A 19,477-nucleotide genomic window follows, 5' to 3' on the forward strand; every position below is an offset into this window, starting at 1 on the left:
CCATACATGCGGCATGACGGCATCTCCCCAGGGCGGCTTCCTCGCCCTATGCCCGGACATTAGGGCACCAAGCCGCGGATCTCCTTGGAGCGACTCCAGCGGGCTGCGGGACGCATTAAATCCCGTGTAATAATGAGTCTTAACCCCCGCGCTGAGCCCCAGTGAATCCGGGCGGGCAGGCAGCCAGCTAGGCCCTGCCCCGGGGGGGAGGGGGGAAGCGAGGAGTGAGATTAGCACAAACACCCCCCCCCCCGCCTCCCTCAAGCAGCCGCAGCTGTTACAGCCGGAGTTGGCTGGAAACCTTCCACGCTGCCCAGACTTTGTCTCAGAGGGCCAAGCCCTGCTCGCTCCTGTGATGCGAGCTAAGCTCCTAGGCCCTCCTCCCCTCCAGCACTGCTGCGCCTCAGAACATGCCAAAGAGACTCCCGGGGCCCTGCACACTGCGTGCACACAGCCTGACTCAGAGCAAAGCTGCCACATACACACGGGGCGCAGAGGTTGCACAAGGAACAATCGCCATTGGGCTCCGTAGGTGTGTACTAAACACTCTGCATCTGAGGGGTCAGGGTTTCCCCTGCCGACGTGTAAGGAGCACATGCGTGTGTTAACACCACACACACATGCTTATCCAGGGAAATGACAGCTGTGTGCGTTTGGGGCTACATTCTGCTCTCCACCACTCGGCTGCCAAGCTGGATTGCCTCTAATCAGTTGGCTGGCTCCGCGTCACAGGGGTGCACACGAGAGCAGCATTTGCTTCCTCCCTGGCCGGAGACCCGCTCCCTACAGGGCCGTGTTTGCTTAGCCAGGTCTGTCTACACCCAGCGCCAGCTCCCCGGGAGCCGCCCGCAGCCACGGCGGGGCTGAGCGCACTGGGTGTCGCACGCTCCGAGCCCAGTCCCGGCTCCCGGGCTCCGCACTTTCCCCGCAGCCGCCGCCAGCCCGGCAGAGACAGCGAGCCCGTGAGGTCAGCGTCGGCGGCGCGTCGCAGGGGTGTCTGTGCTGTGGGACGGTGGGCGGGCGGGCCGGGCAGGCGCAGTGTGGGGCCCGCGGGGGGAGGGGAGGAGGCCGAGCGGCTCTGTGTCTATGTGTCGCACTGACGAGGGTTACACACCAGGGCAGCCGCCGCCACCGCACCGGGCTCCCTCGCCAGCCGCAGGCCCCGCGCTTCCCCCTCCGTGTGCCCGTCCCCAAGTAAACTTCCTGCTCCCGGCCCGGCCGGGAGGGGAGCGGGGCCCGGCCGGACTCTGCCCCCGGCACACACAACAGCTGGAGCTGTCAAAACTTCCTCTCTGCCTCGGCCCCTGCCGCCGCCTGCTCCTCCTCCGCCCCGGGGGCGCCGCCAGGGGGAGGGCGCCGCGTACAATGAAGCGGCGGCCACCGCAGCAGCCGGGCAGCGCAGGAGCCGGAGCAGCCGCTTGTCCCCTGGGCCTCTGAGGCGAGGCGCCCCCGCCGCGGGAGTGCCCGCGCGTCTCTGCCCCCTCCCCGCCCCTGGCGAGCCCGCTCCGCGGGGCGGTTATTTGTGCGCGAGCCCCTTCCTCCCCCCCCCCACACACACACTCCCCGCCTCCCCATGCCGCTCCCCCTGCTACCTGCGCTGGTCGGCGGCGGCTGAGGCCAGCGATGCGAGGCGGAGGTGGAGGAGGCGGAGGTGAGGCGGAGAGGCGCATCGGGAGCAGGAGGAGCATCGGGATCCTCATCGCCACCCTCCTCCTCATCCATGTGTCTCTCTCGTCCTGCTGACTAGGATGTCAACGGAGGACAAGAGTCTAGCCGCGGGGGTGGCGGAGCCGCCGCCGCCGCCGCAGCAGCCCCCCGAGCCCGCAGCTCCCCCCCCAGCAGCAGCCACAGACAAAAGACCTAGGGGCCGGCCTCGCAAAGATGGCGCTTCCCCTTTCCAGAGAGCCAGAAAGAAGTAAGTTCGGAGCGTGTGGGAGAGGCAGCGGGGCAGGGGGCAGGCAGAGCTGTCAGCACAGGCTCGCTCCTCAGCGCCCCCTCCCTTCTGCCCAGTGCCATTTTGGGAGGGTCCCTTCCCCCCTCACCTCTTTCTTCTTTCTTTTCCTCCTCTGCCCGTGGCACTCTCCCCTCCTCCCCCACTGCTCTCTCCCTTTTCACCTTTGGCCTCCTTCTTCTCTCCCTCCCTCTCACTTTTCTCTCCCTTTCCTCCTCCCACCCGCTCTCTCCCCTTTTCCCTGGCATGGCCCCTTCCTCAGTCCTTCCCTCCCTTTTGCACCTTTCCTCTGCCCTTCTTGGGATCTCTCTCCTCCTCCAGGGCTCTCGCTTGCCCTCTGTGTCCCTTGCTGTGTTCTGGGGGAGGGGGAGTAAAGAAAAGCTTGATCTAGCCCTAACTGGATGACTCTACAAACCTCTGTCTACGTAGACACACACGCAAAGTTTAGACAACAATTCCCTGCAGCCAACCCAGCCGCGGAGTGTGTTTGAAAGTAGAAGCTGCCTTTTTCCTGGAGCTGTCAAACAGCCTCAGACGGGTTGGGGATGGCCCGGCTAGGGAAGCGAGGAAGGGAGCAGGCACAACAGGGGGTGGCTGGGAAGATTGTGGTGTTTTGCGTTGTCGTTTGCTGTCGCCGGCTAGCTTCCTTCTCTGGTCCCCGCTCTCCGCACGCTTCAGGCGGAACTGAATGTGCTCCGTTCACTTTTAGCGAAGTTAGGCAGGCTGCCACTTGCAGCTGCGTCAACTATCAACAGCGCATCTCAGACAAACCGAGGGAGCGCTGGAGTGATCTGCAGCGTCCAGATGTGGTGCAGGTGGACTATGTTTGGTTTTAAATAGAAGGTCCCTTTTATAATTTGCTTGCTGTGCTTTAGTGTGAGGTTTAGGAATGCCTTTTATCTAATTTCCATATCCCGTGTGCAGTTAGTAACAAACTCTCTGACAGTCAACGAGAACCCCGATAACTTTGTGTTCATTTTCAGGAGGACAGTATGCTTTACATAACACAATTTCAGGGAATATTACAAAATATTTTTCTTTAGTGAAAATGTGTAATAACATTGAATGTTATTATCACACATAAACTAATGTTTTAATAGACATACCACAGTTTATATATAAATTGGTACATGCATGTGGGTAAGGTAATACAGACTGAACCTCTCTAGTCCAGTATCCTCAGGATTTGACTGGTGCCAAACTAGAGAATTTGCTGAACCACAGGAGGGTGGTATTGTCCAGCAGCATTACCAACACTTCCCCTGCTTACTGGGCTGTTAGAAGACATTTTGGGGTAAATTAGGGCTAAATAACAGCACAGAACACTGAAAGGCAGGACTGGTTTGTGGGTGTGGCCAAGTTTTCTGTAGTCCCTGTAAACAAACTTTATGGGACTGCAGAAAACTTGGCCACAACCATGATAAATGAACATCCAGCTAACTAAAATCATGCCGGACTAGGGATGTAAAATCCCAGTTAATCAGTTAACTGGTTAAACATTGAGTTAACCTAATGTTTAACTATGTAACCAACTAAAGCAGGATCTGGCCTGGGCACTACTTCAGCCTGGCTGGAGCAGCCCTCAGCCCGTGGGGTTCCCAGTCTCTTGCTGGGGTTGGTAGCTGGCTCCAGCCATGCACTGGGGCTTGTGCTGCCGCTGGCTCCCAATTCCCAGCTTCCACGCTGGGTCTGGGACTGGCTCTGCCAGCTCCCAGCTGCCACCTCCATGCTGCTGCCAGAGCAGTCCCTGTCCACGGTGGGCCCAGGCTTGCCATGGACAGAGGCTGCTCTGAATGTGATAACAGCCACTGGCCGTGGAGCACCTGAACCCGCTGTGGACAGGGGCAATTCCTGTCTCTGGCGGGCCCCCCTGTGAGGCTGGAGCAGCCCCCTGCCTGTGGCAGAGGGGGAGCTGTTCCAGTGCCCCCCGGTTGCCGGCTATCCTCAACCGGTAAGCATGGCCCGTTAACCAGTTAATCTTTCACACCCTTATGCCGGACTACAGATGTTGCCAGATCAGAGAATGCTGGACTAGAGAGGTTCAACCTATATCTTTGTTTGGATCAATTTCTATCTCCCTGTATTGTGAAGCAGAAGTCCAAAAGGCCTCTTGCTGGTAGCCACAGAAAGTGCTACTTATAAACCAACTGTACTCAGTTTTGGTTGTTAGTGAGAGAGTATGTCCTAGGATAAAAATAGAATAAACCTGTTTGCTACCATTTTAATTATGTTTGTTAGAAATGTAAGCCTTAATGTTTTAGTATTTTTTTTAAAGGGTCATGGTCAACTTGACATCTAGGCAATTTAAAACAAAAATGTTTTGTTAAAGCTAGATCATTTCTCCTGAGTCTCCCAGTCAGTTTTTGTAGTTTATAATGAAAGACCTTACACAAACAACAGTGGAAACTAACTGTACAAGGAAAACTGTGAAACCAACTATATACAAAGTGCTGTTAAGAGTATAAAATAAACTGAACACATAGAAGAAAATATGTTAATTTAATAATTCAGGTGGATTGATCTTCCATGTTACTTGTAATGATTAAACAATTTTTTTAGATAAAAGTCTGATTAGTTCCCTCCCCCCCCCGTTTTTGACAGTTCATGTTAAAGGCTTTCTAACATTGACTGTCTGATTTTATTGTGGTTGTGTCTTCTAGTAGCATTTAATTCACAATCCTATCTCTCTTAAATCTTTGCATTTTGTTAAAATAATGGATTTTTTCCATAGTGGAAGTTTAAAGTGATTTCAACAGTTCTCGCTGATGTTTTTTATGTGCCTTTCAAGCATAGAGGCCAGAAGGAAGGATTATAATAATCTAGTCAGACCTCCTGCACATTGCAGGCCACAGAATTTCACCCACTCCTTTCATATAGACCCCCCTAACCTCTGGCAGAATTATTGAAGTCTGCAAATCATGATTTAAAGCTAAGGTCCAGAGCTGTATGCAGCCCCCAGCTTGTCTGGATCTGGTCCTTGAGACTCAGTGGCCCCTCCAGCATTGCGGAGCATGTGCTAGTGCTCCAGCTCACCCTTCCTCCCACCGCGGGGCTGAAGCTCACTAAATCAACTAGACTGGGTCCCCGTAGGCTCTTGTGTGCGAGGGGATTGCGGACAGTGTCTTTCTCCTTCTGAATCGGGGCCCATGTCAATACACGTATTTTTGCTTCTCACTTATGTGTGGCCCCCAACAGATTTTTCTGTGGGTCAGTGGCCCCAACCCAAAAAAGGTTCCCCACTCCGATTTAAAGAGTTCAATCCTTGCATTCAATATTGATCCCTCTGCTTTACCCTTAGATGTAAATACATTATCCTGTTTTATTTGTATATGTAACATCTAGTTACATAGAAAGCATTTGAGCTACTTTTACAAAAGTATTTTTATAGTGAAACTCTGAATGCTGCCTATTTATGATTCTGTAGCTACATAATATTAAAAATTAACAAAATTAATTTAATCACTTTTAAAATACTGCCGTTTGTGGAAAAGGCAGTTTCTTCCATGCCAGTTTAAGATAATCTGTATACTTTGTGAAAAGTGTATTTTCTTTTTCAATTATATTTCTAGTGTTAAAGGGACACAGTCAGTTTCAAGGAGAAATCTAGATTATTTTTATTTAAGAAGTCTAAAACTATAAATACTTATATGACGTCTAAAATCTGTGTCAATGCATGAGAGCCAGAAAATGAAAGTAGCTAGAGACAAAAATGAAACTGGTTTTCATTAGCTTTATGTACTTCACATGAATCAGGTAAATGAAATGCAAAAAGTAAACAGACAGTTCAAGTTGTTTGTTTTCCTCTGCAGTTTTAATGTTCCTGTATATGACTTGATGCTGCAAGCTGATCCTCACAGGAGGACCATGCGAATGGAAAGCTTTCATGATTGTGGCCTGAGGTGTTTCAGTAACACAAGGAACCAGCATTTCTAAAATAGGATTTTGGAGGTTGTGTTAGAGTTACCCCAATGTATCACTGATCAGATGAAGACTGGACTGTTTTTAATCACCAGTGCTTCTGAAAAGAGAGGGTTTTTTTAAGCATACCGTTTAAACAAGTCTAATACGTTTCAACGTTAAATAAACATTTAGTGAAAATAAAGTTTCCATTTTTGTGTGATTGGTTAGCTATGTCTTCCTCTTCTCTCACGTGCTTTCCAGTTGGATTAATATGTTTTTTGTAAATCAGATAATAGAGGATCTGTCTGAGCATGTTGGGTACCATAATCATATGTTTAAGTCACTGTTGCCAATAAGATAGTTCAACCACTTTATATCATTCTGGAATATTTTCCATTGGATATTCAGTTAAAGTAATGCTCTAAATAAGATCAGTACATTAAAACAGCGTAGTCAAAGTAAAAGGTTTTATGAGTTTAAAGTGCTGCCTGTAAAGAACAATATTAGAAAAATACTCAATTAGTGCTATTTCACTTCCTTACTGATCATGGTTTGAAATGGATGATTGAGTTAAGACTTTTTTTTTCATTTTCCTGTATAGTGTGTGCTCCTCTGAGATGCTTAGAACCCTCAACTCTTCACAAATATAGGCCCTTTATTTATTTTTCATGGGAGCATAGAAATTGCCATGCTGGCAGAGATTTACACAGTTCTATCTAAACTGGCATCCTGCCTCTGGCAGCAGCACTACCTAACGTCATAAAAAGACTAAAAATCCTCATTTTTTAGCCTACTGTACCGAGTGCACTAAGCATTGTGCCATGTTCTGCATAAGAAACATGGGAAGTTGCTTATAGGTGATGAAGAAGTAATTAATTTACTATGAAGAAAAGACTCATCAGTTTCATTACCTTGAGCATTTCTGCCTGTAAAGAAGCATGTCACAGTAGCTTTTCTGATTGTCATCTGAGAATGTGGCAGAATTGGATGTATAGTTCTGTGAATGATGTTTCTTGGGGACTATCTTAGGTGAATAGTTATTTATTATTATCTGTTTAAGTGGCAAAAAAACTTCATTAATGTAGTGTTAAGGTTGCCTGGTGACAGTTCATATCCTTCCAGAACATTGGGTTCAATGAAAGTCAAGCTTCTGAAAATTTTGTGTTCCTTGATTTAAGATAAATGCCCATTCAACCTTGACTGTTCCCCCTTGGTGTTGGCAGTAGCCACTGGAAATTATGCATTCCAGTTGCATTCACATTGTTAGGTGTAGCAGCATTAAATGGCGGAGGAATAAATTGGAGTAGCTGCATAAATTAGAGCTGCATTAGTGATATGAGAGATCTGGGTCTCAGTTCTTCCATGTGTGTAATCAAAGGAAGAGGTGTGTGTACCTTGAGGTGCCAATCTGTATCATTTCAATGCAGAAATGTATGGGTTGTAAATAGTAGCAGGGCACTGAGTCTTCTTGCCTTGCCTATTGTCAGTAGTGAGATGGGACATGAAACCACTTTGTGGATTTAATGATGGATATGGTAAAGTATAGGTTTAAGTGGTGTTCTGTGTGCAAATGTGAAGGGTTTGTTAAATTTACTAAGTGTGGTAATCTGTCAGGTGAGTAGGCTCAATGTACGACTCTTGGACAAGTGCAGGTAATGTTTGTTCAATATGCTCATAATGCACACTTGCTCTGCGGCTCACCATAATGAAGTATTGTTCAAAGAGGGCTGAGTTAAGGTTGTATGGGTATTTGTTTAATGTACCGCTGTATTTCCTGGTTTCAGATGTTTGAGTTTTGCTGAACTTGATATTCTGGAAAGGCACAAAGAGTAACTGGGCAACCTTCTCTCTGTCTTAATGAAGTTTTTTGCTCTACAACTTCCTAATTTTTAATCATGAAGAGAAATGTTGTTAGTAGTTAGTGGTCACTTAAATCACCTGGGTCTGCAGTTGATAAGCAGCTGTGGTTAGTGCTTTGTTATGTTTGCAATGCGCATTTGGTAACAAGGCTGATGAGAGACCTAGAATGAGATTTGTGTCCCCAAATTTTGACAGATTTATGACGTGATTGTTATACAACTCTAAGTATGTCAGAGAAGACTGTCAGGTCTCTCTGTCCACACACTGAGCCCCTACCATTCCTTGCAACATGTAGCCCACCCCTACCAGCGTTTTCAGCTTCCTCATCCTTCTCTTCCCTATTCCACTAAGCCATTAGTTGGCATAGTAGAAACTATTAACATGTAAGAAGATGTACCTTATTTTCTCCTGCCCTATGCTACAGAATAGCATATCACAGGCATCAGCTCACTAATGGGCTAGGGCCCAACTTGCATGCTGGCAGGGTCCCTCACTCCTACTACCCACCTTCAACTAGGACTCCAACCCCTGCTTCAGCCAGGCATCCCTAGCTATTCCCCAGTCCACCCCTTTTCTAAACTGCATCCCTCAATTCCGTTTTGTTTTCCTATCATCTGTTTCCATTTATCTCTTTCCCTATATCCCCCACTTCAGACCTATCTTCCCCATTGCCAGCTACTGTCATTCCCTACTCACCCCATTCCTCCCAGTGAGCATTCAGTGGTGTAATTTATTTAATTTTCAAATATAATTTCAGCACGTAGATCATATTAAAAAAACCCCAACAACAATCCTCAAACACGCAACAAAATAACTCACCAATTCAACTGTTTATAGAGAGAGATTTTGTGCCAAATGTTTACAAGTTCATTTTCAGATTTTTGTTCCAGACTTCGAAGTTGCAAGCCTTGAAAGGTGTTTAGTGGCCTATTAATCTCAATGAGATGTTCTCAAATGAAAGAATACCCAAATGGAGATTAATGCAGCCTGAAACTATAGCTTCTAGATGTGCACAGCTCTTCTCTTTCTACCTCTCCAGTGCTGAAGAGCCTTCACTATGTGGCAGTTACCTATTCTTAGCTACTCACACTAGTCTCAGACCATGTACACACTACAGTTTACATCAAGATAAATTGCCACTCTGGGGTGTGAATAAACCACCCTCTGAGCAATATAATGTATACTGACCGAAGCGCCAGTGTGGACAGTACAATGTTGGTAGGACAGCTTTTCCTGCCAACATATATGCCAGTACTTGCAGTGGTTCAAGTAACTTAAGATGCTGGGAGAGTTCTTCTTTCCCTTTGGCTTAGTGTGTCTGCATTAGCAGCACCACTATAAACTCTATAGTACAGCCATACTCTTGGTATGTTCTTAGTGCGTTGTCTGAGTATGTCTGTTAAGAGTCCAATCGGGCAGGCAAGTCTTCCCTAGATTCCAGTTTTATATCACATGAAAGCAGTAGGAAAAGACTGCTCCTATGTTTGGCCACAAAAGGTGTCCCTGCCCCTATTTTCCCTCGGCCTCCTGTACCCTGCCCCTTCCTCTTACTTGCCCTACCTCCCATCCCCATTTATTCCTCCTCCTGTCAGCACAGCCTCAAATCCTTCTCCCCTGTTTCCCCTCATTTTCCCTTCCCCATCATGCCCCTCTCTTGCCATCAAGTATTTACATATCTTTTTTATTTTACAAGAATACTTTGAATATAGACCCCCCATGCTCTTGGAGACAGATTTTAGCAAATTATTCCATCTAACCTTCTCCAAAGTTCTTGGCCATAGTAAGACTCAAGCTGACATTAGTGTGAAAATTGGAAGGCAAATAGTCCTGTAAACTTCTCTGTCTGCATGTACTCAGTGTAATCAATTAGTTGCCTAAATTAGAAAAGCAAAATCTTTTTGAAATAATGTTTTAATTTGACTTTCCCCAATACTTGCGGAGGTAGTAACCCTCGAATCATAGAATACTAGGATTGGAAGGGACCTCGAGAGATCGAGTCCAGTTCCCTGCCCTCATGGCAGGATCAAATACTGTCTAGACCATCCCTGATAGACATTTATCTAACCTACTCTTAAATATCTCCAGAGATGGTGATTCCACAACCTCCCTGGGCAATTTATTCCAGTGTTTGACTACCCTGACTGTTAGGAACTTTTTCCTAATGTCCAACCTAAACCTCCCTTGCTGCAGTTTAAGCCCATTGCTTCTTGCTCTATCGCCAGAGGCTAAGATGAACAAGTTGTCTCCCTTCTCCTTATGACACCCTTTTAGATATCCGAAAACTGCTATCATGTCCCCCCTCAATCTTCTCTTTTCTAAACTAAATAAACACAATTCCTTCAGTCTTCCCTCATAGGTCATGTTCTCTAGACATTTAATCATTCTCGTTGCTCTTCTCTGGACCCTCTCCAATTTATCCACATCTTTCTTGAAATGCGGTGCCCAGAACTGAACACAATACTCCAATTGAGGCCTAACCAGCGCAGAGTAGAGCAGAAGAATGACTTCTCGTGTCTTGCTCACAATACACCTGTTAATGCATCCCAGAATCATGTTTGCTTTCTTTGCAACAGCATGCCACTGCTGACTCGTATTCATATTTTGCCTTCAAATTTTCGCATGAATGTCAGTTTGAATGATTTAGATCCTGATGAAATTATCTGATTCTGAACCCTGATTTGATCTCTGTTTGTGAGTAGGAAAAAAAAGTTCACAGAATCTATCAACTTTAAGAAAACCTCTTTTTTTTTTTTCTTTCTGATACCTGTATCTTGGGAATCCTTTGGTCAAATTCCCCAAATTTGGATCACTAGTTTTTCATATGGCTGATGTAAATGTAGAACAATTACTATACTTTTACATGTAGATGGTTAAGCCAGATAATTGCATCTGGAATAGCCAAGTGTATTGCTGTGGTGCCTCCTTTGTATTTGTGAATTGGGTATTGAGTTGTCTGTTCCAGGGTCTTTTCTGGGTGATTACAGTCGCACACTGTGAAGCAAGTATCCACATCTGCTATGATTTTTGTTGATATGGTGTAGGATTGCCCCTGAGCTTCATCAGAGATCAAAGCCAGGGATTTTCTGTGTTGGATCTTTCACAAAGTGTTTATGTGTGACTTCTTGTGAAGTCCATTTAGCTTTCCAAGCTTCATCAGGATTGAAGTTACACTGTTGAAGGTTAATTGTGTAGTGCAAAAGAGCTTATGAGACTTGAAGCAGTGGCGAGGGATGTTGTTAGTCCTGGTGGAGGGGAAGATATTCATTTTCCACAATCCTCTTGAATTCCCGAAGGTTGTTCACATGCAACAGTACTGGCAGCCAGAGTGTTGGGGTCAGCTTGAGGGTTCCAGTGATGCACCGCATTGCAGTGTTTAGTTAGACACCAAGTTAAGCATGGCAGCTGCCTTCTTCAAATGGTCATGGAAGGTTAGTGTGTGATAACCCCACTCTGACCTGTGTCACAGAATGTTGCTACAGAAGGTCACTTTCTGGGTTCGCTTAGCATTCCTGCTATCAAGATATGGAATGCAATAACAGTTGTTTGGTAGGGATTTGGCTTGAGCCTCAGTTTCCATATATACTCCTCCACGGTGTTTAGGTCCTGTTTAAGGTGGACTCCATGTCTTTGGTCACCCACATATACTAATTTATGACCACTAACTGACCATTGATTAATGACCTCACGGTCATTAGCAACAGTTCAGACACCATAATAGCTCTCTTCAGGGCAAGTTCTGGAACAAGGATCCTCCAATTTAACATTGAAGGACTTTTCTGGAAGATGTGTGAGTACCTGGCATAACAATGACATGCTTATGTTCCAAGAAACTCATGTTGCCAGTGATCAACAGGCTGGCTGCTACTGTATCCCATTGATACAGTCTCATGACTAGCCACTACACCATGTGGGGCTATGAAGTAAATGAAACTGATGGTGAAGACCTTTCAGACTGGATGTCTGTGGAAGGTCTGCAACTGGTCTTTGATCCAAACAGCAATCAACTTTCCACTCTGCGTCTGGCATTATGATGACAAACCGGACTTGACCATTTGGAACACTAATAAAATCTTATTCCTTCTTGAGGTACACCAAATATCAAGGCAATCTGATTCACTGTAGATTTTAGAGCACTTAGAAGAATTGGGATTGAAACAGGGAGCTGGTCTTAACCATAACTATAGCAGAGCAAGTGCTCTGCTGTAATTATGGTTGCACCTAGAGGCCAGGACGCTATTGTGTTAGGCACTATATAGACATATAATACAAAAATGGTTCCCACTCACATGACTTTACAGTCTAAATTTAAGACAAGACAGCAGGTGGATAGGACAAGGAGATTGGGGGGATGAAAGTATAAGAGAACAGTAAGCCAGTTATGAACAGTGGAATAAGCAGTAGTTCTGAGCCATTGTCAAGTGTTTTGAAGACATCAAGGCATAGGTAGATTTTAAAGAGAAATTTGAAGGGAATAATATAGTGACCTTGAATATTTTTACAGAGATCTTCCATGAATACGGGATGACATGGGAGAGAATATGATGGTATTTGTCTGATAATTTGACAAATGACCAACTAAGGATACTATTGCAGGAGTTAGATGATATGTAGTGCCAGAATATCCAGGAAGGACCTTAAAAAATGAAGGCAAATATTTTGAGTTTTATATGGTGGGAAGGAGAGAGCCCATGGAAGGATGAAAAGAAAGGGATGATGTGTTCAAAACAGCTAGTCAGATGATTTTTACAGTAGCCTTTGGAGTGGATTTAAGGGATGACAAAATTCTGTTTGTAAAGGTCAGAAAAGAAGAGGCTGCAATAACTGAGAAACAAAATGAAGAAGGCCTGGAAAAGAGTTAGCTATGGGGTTGGAAAGGAAAGGTTGGATCATGGTGTGATGGGGCGCTTTGAACAGCCTATAGGCTGGGCCCAGCTGGCTGAGAGCGCCCCTCCCCCATGACCATGCCAGGCATGCTCATTGGTGAGCAGGAGTATAAAAGGCCCTGAAACCGCTCACTCAGGGTTGACTGCTGGCGGGGAAGGAACTGTAGAGCGAGCTCCAGAGTGGGAAGAGCCAATGCAGCCAGACCTGACGCAGCAGCAGCTACAGCCCCAGCCACAACCGCAGTGACAGTCACGGCCCCAGAGACAGCCTGGAGGTACAGCAGCAGAGAGATGTGGGGAGTAGGGAGTGGCCCAGGACAGGGAATTGAAAACCCCAAGTGCTCGGCATGTTGAGGGACGGAAACCCCTGTTGAGCAAGCAGTGGACTGAGCCACTGCCAACAGGGACCTGGGCTGGGACCCAGTGGAGTGGGAGGGTCTGGGTCCCCCTACCCTTCCCTCTGCAGTGCTCCAAAGCAGAGACAGTCCCTGAAACCCGTGGACTAGGCCACAGGGCCATATTTGCCCCAAGAGGGGAGCTTTACCTGGGCTAGGCCTCAGGGCCATATTTATCCCAAAAGAGGGGCCTGCTTTATAGACTGGGCTGTAGGGAGGAATGCCAGAACCCCACTGCCACAGGGCTGATGAGGTTCTGGTTCGCTAGGGGGAATCCCAAAGACTGAGCTGCAGGGCTGTATTGGCTCTGACAGAGGGGTGTTGGAGATTCAGATGCTGGCCATTGGGCTGCACAGACCCTGATAGGTGGACCATAGGGGAATTTTAACTATGAGAATCTGCTCAAGGGGGACGCGCCCCTCTACACATGGCAAGGTTGTTTAGAAGAAAGTGGCAAGACATAACCTTTATGAATGGATATGGAAAAGGGTCTTAGTCAAGAATCACGTCCATGTGATGGGTGGTGTTGGTGGTGATGTCTGAAAAGGGGAAAAGATTGGTGATAAAGATCAAGAACTCAGTTTTGATCTTGTTGATCTTATTTTACCAGCTAGATATCCATGATAAGCTGTAAGAATAACACTGTGTAGGTGCAATAAGACTTTTGAAAAGTAGTTTTATACACTAGAACTTTATTAATGTGCCCATGCAGTAATTAACATAAAAGTGTTTCTCTCACCACTTCATAGTAAAGATTGAGTAGCCATATTCTGCAGTATAATCTCATTCGTTAGGGTGGTGGTAGATGCGATCTACGGATATGCTTGTGTCCAGACTTTCCTTCTAAACTCTGTTTTCAACATTTAACTTTTTTGATTGCAGTAAAATTTGTTTATTTACTTTGCAATAGGGTATGCTTGAAATAGGATTTGAAAATATCTTTTCCTGAGACATTGAAAAATGTTTGATTACAAGTGTTTATGCATGCTACTTAATTTTAAATTATTTAAATTATTGAATTATTACTTAGGCCCACGTTCACAGCAGTAGGTTTTCAAAATGCCAAGATTTCACATATACAGTTAGTTTTTCAGACAAAAAGCACAAATTGTTTGCCAGAAAATAATTATAAAAGAATCTTTTTCATTAGTTTGACTGCAATCTGTGTCAGGGTGAGCCAGTATTTAATGATATGCACACCAGTTTTCGTAAAGCAGTTCTACATTTTCTTTTTGTAGCTTACCGTAAAATCTAGAGTATAATGCACACCTATGTATAATGCGCATCTGCCTTTTAAAGACCAAAATTCTTGAATAAACTAAACTCTTATATATAATGCGCACCCCCATTATACTCGAGATTTTAAGGTATGCATAGGAAGGAAGGGGCTCATGCCTGCCGCGGGGTCCCCCTGCCCAGCTGAGCTCACGCTTGCCACGGGGTCCCCCTGCCCAACTGAGCTTGTGCGTGCTGAGCTCGTATCTGCCGGGGGGAGGGGCCTCCCCAGCCCAGTTGCTGGCACCCCGAGTTTGTGCCTGCTGGAGGAGCCTCCCCTGCTCAGCTGCCAGCGCGCCGAGCTTGCGTCTGTCGGGGGAGCGTCCCCTGCCCAGCTGTCCACACGCCGAGCTCGTGCCTTCCGGGGGAGCGTCCCCCACTCAGTTACTGGCGCGCCGAGCTCACGCCTGGTGGGGGAGCATCTCCCGTTCCATTGCCGGCGCGCTGAGCTCGCACCTGCCGGCCGCCCAGCCCAGCCCTGTTCGTGCCTGCCTCCTTCCTCCCCCCCCCCCCGCCCAGCTCGTGCCTGCTGAGGGTGAGTTTAAAACTTTTTAAAAAAACCTCCTATGGATAACGCGCACCCCGACTTTGGTGTTTAAAAAAACAGTAAAAAAAAGTGCTCACTATACTCACGACTTTACGGTAACTATGTTTCTGTGGTTCACCCCTGCCCACACTTGTTGTACCATTCATACCCATGGTTCCCCTTGCCCTGTTTGGTCTTTTTAGAATCTGTAAATGTTAATTTTGAACATTTACATTGTAACATTTATTAAAATTATGTAATTTACAAATATATATTTTAAAAATATAGAAGTCAGAAAGCAATACAGGTGGAAGGCCAGACTATTTACATCCATTGTGTAGATAAGATTTAAGAAACTAACCTTTTGATTCTTAATTATGAGTGTAACTTGTGGACTGGATGAATAAGAAGATTGTTGAATATGTTGGTGGTTTTATAACTGTTTTGCTTCATGAGCAGATTTGTTAGGATGTTTATTACTGTGAATTGTTCTTGTTATTTGTACGTATGTATGAATTTGGTGTTAAGGTTGGTACCAGAGTTATATTTTTTTACAGTTTCCATAGTTTTGAAAGTTTGAGTTGTTTTAATGATCTATGTTCATTAAACTGTAGAAGAACATATTAACACAGTTAATGTTATCTTCCTATAGTACCTTTTCTCAAGGATCTCAAAGAGTTTGACAGACATTAAAGGTTCAAAGCAGGTATAGTCAATTCTTTTTTGTCAAGATCCAAATTTCTTGGTCAAAGTATAGTCAAAGTCCAGACTCCTGTAGAATGTTTTTTACATCACAGTAGCAATAATGATAATAAGGGAAAGTTTACACTACAAAATTAAGTCTACCTAAGTTAGGTCAACATTTGGCCACTTTAGTAATTACTGCAGTTTTTCATGTCCCCACTATCCTCCTCTGTTGATGGTGGATATTCTCACCAAGAGCACTTGCACAGATTTAACTGACAACATGAGGCATCGTGGGGGTACTGACAGCCTAGAGCCCTGCTGCCTGGGGCTGACAGCCCAGAACCTCTTCAGCCCCGTGGCAGTGGGGTTCTGGCATCAGTCTGTACTTATATCACCTGTTGCTGCCTTTGACATTCTGAGCTGTCAGCCTTGGCTGTCAAAGGCAGCAACAGGTGACATAAGTATAAGTAAATAAGAATTTGCCGTCTGCTCGAAAGTATCTGGCAGTCTGGATTTGGCCCACAATCCGTGTATTGACTACCACTGGTTTAGGCATTCCAACACCCTGTGACAGAGGGAAATGTTATCTTCATTAGTCACAAAAGAAGACTGTGGCAGAAGTAGGAACAGAAAACCAGAGTACGTCTGCGCTACAAGTACTACCATGGCACAAGCTGCCACACTGCTGCAATGTGGACACTTACTTCTGCAACAGGGGTTTTTCCAGTGCTATAATAAATTTAGCTCATTGAGTGGTGTATGTTGATCTAGTGGCATCGGTATTGGGGTTAGCTCAACCTAACTATTGGATAGGATTTGACATTTTTCTCAGCCCATAGTAACATAAGTTTTAGGTATCGACCTAAGTTTTAGGTACAGGCAGTCCCCAGGTTACATGGATCCGACTTACATCGGATCCCTACTTACAAACGGGGTGAGGCAACCCCGCACTAGCTGCTTCCCCCCAGCAGACCAGGGAGACGCAAAGCTAGCGCCCCCCCCCCCCAGCAGACCAGGGAGACGCAGAGTGGCTTTTCTCAGCAGACACCTCAGCTTGAGAATAAAGGACTGAGGGAAGTGAGGTGTGGGAGAATAAAACTGAGCTCTGGAGAAATGTTTGGCTAGAGTTTCCCCTACAATATGTACCAGTTCCGACTTACATACAAATTCAATTAAGAACAAACCTACAGTCCCTATCTTGTACGTAACCCGGGGACTGCTTGTATACTACAGGCCCCAGTCTTCTGACTTCCACTTCTTTGATATAGACACAAGATCATAATTTTGACATGGGAGATTCTTTTGGAAAATGCCAGGCTTCTTCAAGGTACACTAGCCAATATACTCGGTACTTTTATTAATACATTATGAAATATCATCACTTATTAAAACTATAATACATGGGTCAAAATAAATTAGCAAAGGATATTGTGATACAGTATCCTTTGTCTATTTTTTTAGTTCTCTTATTGAACTGAATTAGTGGGTAATATGCAATGGAGACCTCCCTGTCATTAGTGCAAATGAGCAAGTTTCTACTGTATTTAAATAATTATCTCCTGAACTATTTAAATCTAACTGTCATTTGGAGATGTCATGAGGCATCACCATCCATATTGTGGTCCAGCCATTGCTTAGTTCATCAGATAATATAATAAAAAATCAGTTTTGGTATTTGCTGCAATGGTCATTCACAATGAGATTCTAAGAACAGTAGGGCTTTCTTACAAAGGAAATGAAAACTGCATAGAGTAGAAATATAATTTTAAATATCAGGACATCTGTTTAAAAACAGACAATGATGATGAATAATGCACTCAGACTGAAACATATGAGTTGTTCTTTAACTCAGTCACATGGTATTTTGAGATTGTAGCTCCTAAGTAACTTTGGAGAAGTTCCTACGATTGTGAGCCATGTGTATTTGTTGAGTGATTTGATTTAAAATATTTCACTGCTGTATATATTAGTGAGTAGTGTCCACTGTTTTGGGAACTCTTTGATAATCAACTGTGTGTTTCAGCACCTAGGTATAATAGAACCAGAAAAGGGCATCTGCTCCAGTTGAGCAGCTCCTGTTTGCGGCAGGCCTCCGGGGCTGGAGCCAGCCCCCTGTCCATGGCAGACAGGAAGCTGGTCCAGCCGTACCAGTTAACCTGAGCCATAAGCATCACCTGGTAACTGTTAAGTGGCACCTGCTGTGCCACTGTAACATTTCTATCGTAGACATAAATTTTGCACATGATTAAAGGTTACTTACAGGAGAGGATCTATTGAAATCAGTGAAGCTGCTTATATGAGTAAAGTTACCTTTACCTCTGCATAAGTGTTTGCAATTTTGGAGCCTAAGGTCACATCCACAGCAAAAAAGGTGGAGTCTTTTCCTAAGCAGAATAACTAAAATGTATGCATTATCTTGCTAAAATCCTAGTGGAGACAAGGCACTGAAGTTTTTACCACAAGGTAGCTAGGTGAAGCCAACACTATACCTTGCCTGTAGTTGACTTTGCCTAACTGCCACATGATAAAACAATAGTGCCGTATCTCCACGAGGATTTTACAAATGGTAGAATATCTGATGAAAAATGAGCCTTTTTTTGGGTCAGTGAAGTCATGGCCTTTAGCCTTGCTGCAGTGGCCCTCTTCCTAGCAAAGCCAGAGTTTGAACTTGGTTTCAAACTACTTTCATCTGGAAGATTGGACTAAAGCAAATGAGATGATTTGTTTATGATATACCTCTGCTATATGGTCTGCACTACGTGCCAGTAGATTTTTGGGTGAAATACAGATTGTTCCATTCAACCTAAGCGTGATTAAATGGGTTGGGACTTGCTTTACTGGAACAGTGGGAATGGCCGCTTTCCCCATGTGATTCCCATGGCAGCTGTGATCATCCACAATGCTCAGACTTCATGCCCTCTTGGAAAAATGTAAAAAGGACTGATAGCATAGAAATTATGTTGGAAATGACACTGGTGGCTGTATTAATTGATTAGAGGTTTTTTTTGGTAGTCCAGGAAATTTTTTCATATTGTTAACGAAATGGAATGATTGTAGTTATTTTTAAATGTGTGGAGTTTAGATAGGAGCAAACGGAAACATATGTAAATAAATAAAATGAATAATACTTTCCTTAGCTCTTAGTTCAGTTGCTTCTCCTTTTGCTAGTCATCTCCTTTTTCCTTTTCTTTCATATCCTCCTTTTTTGTTTCTTCTCCCCAATGTACCCCCCCTTATAGCCATTACAGAACTATGTAAATTTAATTGTATTTGTAAACCATTTGGAGAACTAAATTTAAAGACTGCAATTTGTGGTATGCATTTACCAATGACTTCATTACTCTGTCATGCCAATTTTTCTTTGCCTTTCTTTAATGTAAATGTTTTAAAATAATGTTGAAGTATTTTTAAATTAAGTTGATTTTAAATTTAACTGAGAATAAGAAGTTAATGTTGAAAGAAAACCCAAACTCTTTTTTTCCACTTAGCTGATACAACATGAAATATTATGCTGTACCTTTTCTTTGTTGGAAGGGATTCACCTTCTGTATGATTTTGATAGAATAAGGTTTACAATATTTTTATGGTAAAATCTTATTTCCTTCTACCCTTTTCTTGCCACCATCCCTGTTATTACTCTCTCCGTGGTTCCACATATAGTAGAAAAATGATCTGTTGTTGATAACAGTTGTCAGAAAAGGCTACCCCTTACCACGCCATCTCAAGTGGTTTTGGAAAAAGGTCAGCTGTTAGTGTAATCTGGACAATGAAGTTTTCAAAAGCTTTGAAGAAATGGCGGGGTACACCATTCTGCTGGGGTCTTCATCATGCCTCCTGTAGATGTGTGCAAAATAGTCTTGTCCTATCTATTCTAACAGATAAACCTTTCAGAATCAGCTGAGGGGAACCCACTGTTAAAAACTATTGTAAGCAAGAGTCACTCCAGTGTTATAGGTGTGATCCAAGGTATATCCTGTTTATTCCAGCTCTTGATCTCCTT

The 19,477-nt window shown here is 44.6% G+C and overlaps 1 protein-coding gene and 1 long non-coding RNA gene across 14 annotated transcripts in view; one reads left to right on the forward strand and one right to left on the reverse strand.

Moving 5' to 3' along the window:
• Positions 1-2,597, reverse strand: part of LOC142827395 (uncharacterized) — a 35,149-nt gene extending 32,552 nt beyond the window's left edge. Inside the window, exons 1-2 of one of the 2 annotated variants that reach the window (XR_012902119.1) lie at positions 2,234-2,597; positions 1,593-1,743 (exon numbers count right to left, since the gene is read on the reverse strand). This is a non-coding gene — a long non-coding RNA (uncharacterized LOC142827395). Of the gene's footprint in view, positions 1-1,592; positions 1,744-2,042; positions 2,128-2,233 lie in introns of those variants that run through there. The other variant, XR_012902120.1, reaches the window with a different exon arrangement.
• Positions 1,447-19,477, forward strand: part of KMT2C (lysine methyltransferase 2C) — a 354,350-nt gene continuing 336,319 nt past the window's right edge. For 11 of the 12 annotated variants that reach the window (XM_075922788.1, XM_075922785.1, XM_075922793.1 and 8 more), the window contains exon 1: positions 1,741-1,915. In XM_075922788.1, the coding sequence (XP_075778903.1) occupies positions 1,749-1,915 (167 nt within the window). In that variant the 5' untranslated portion in view covers positions 1,741-1,748. Of the gene's footprint in view, positions 1,652-1,740; positions 1,916-19,477 lie in introns of those variants that run through there. The other variant, XM_075922783.1, reaches the window with a different exon arrangement.

This window comes from Pelodiscus sinensis, chromosome 2 (genome assembly GCF_049634645.1).
Source record: "Pelodiscus sinensis isolate JC-2024 chromosome 2, ASM4963464v1, whole genome shotgun sequence".
Lineage (NCBI taxonomy): Eukaryota > Metazoa > Chordata > Testudines > Trionychidae > Pelodiscus > Pelodiscus sinensis.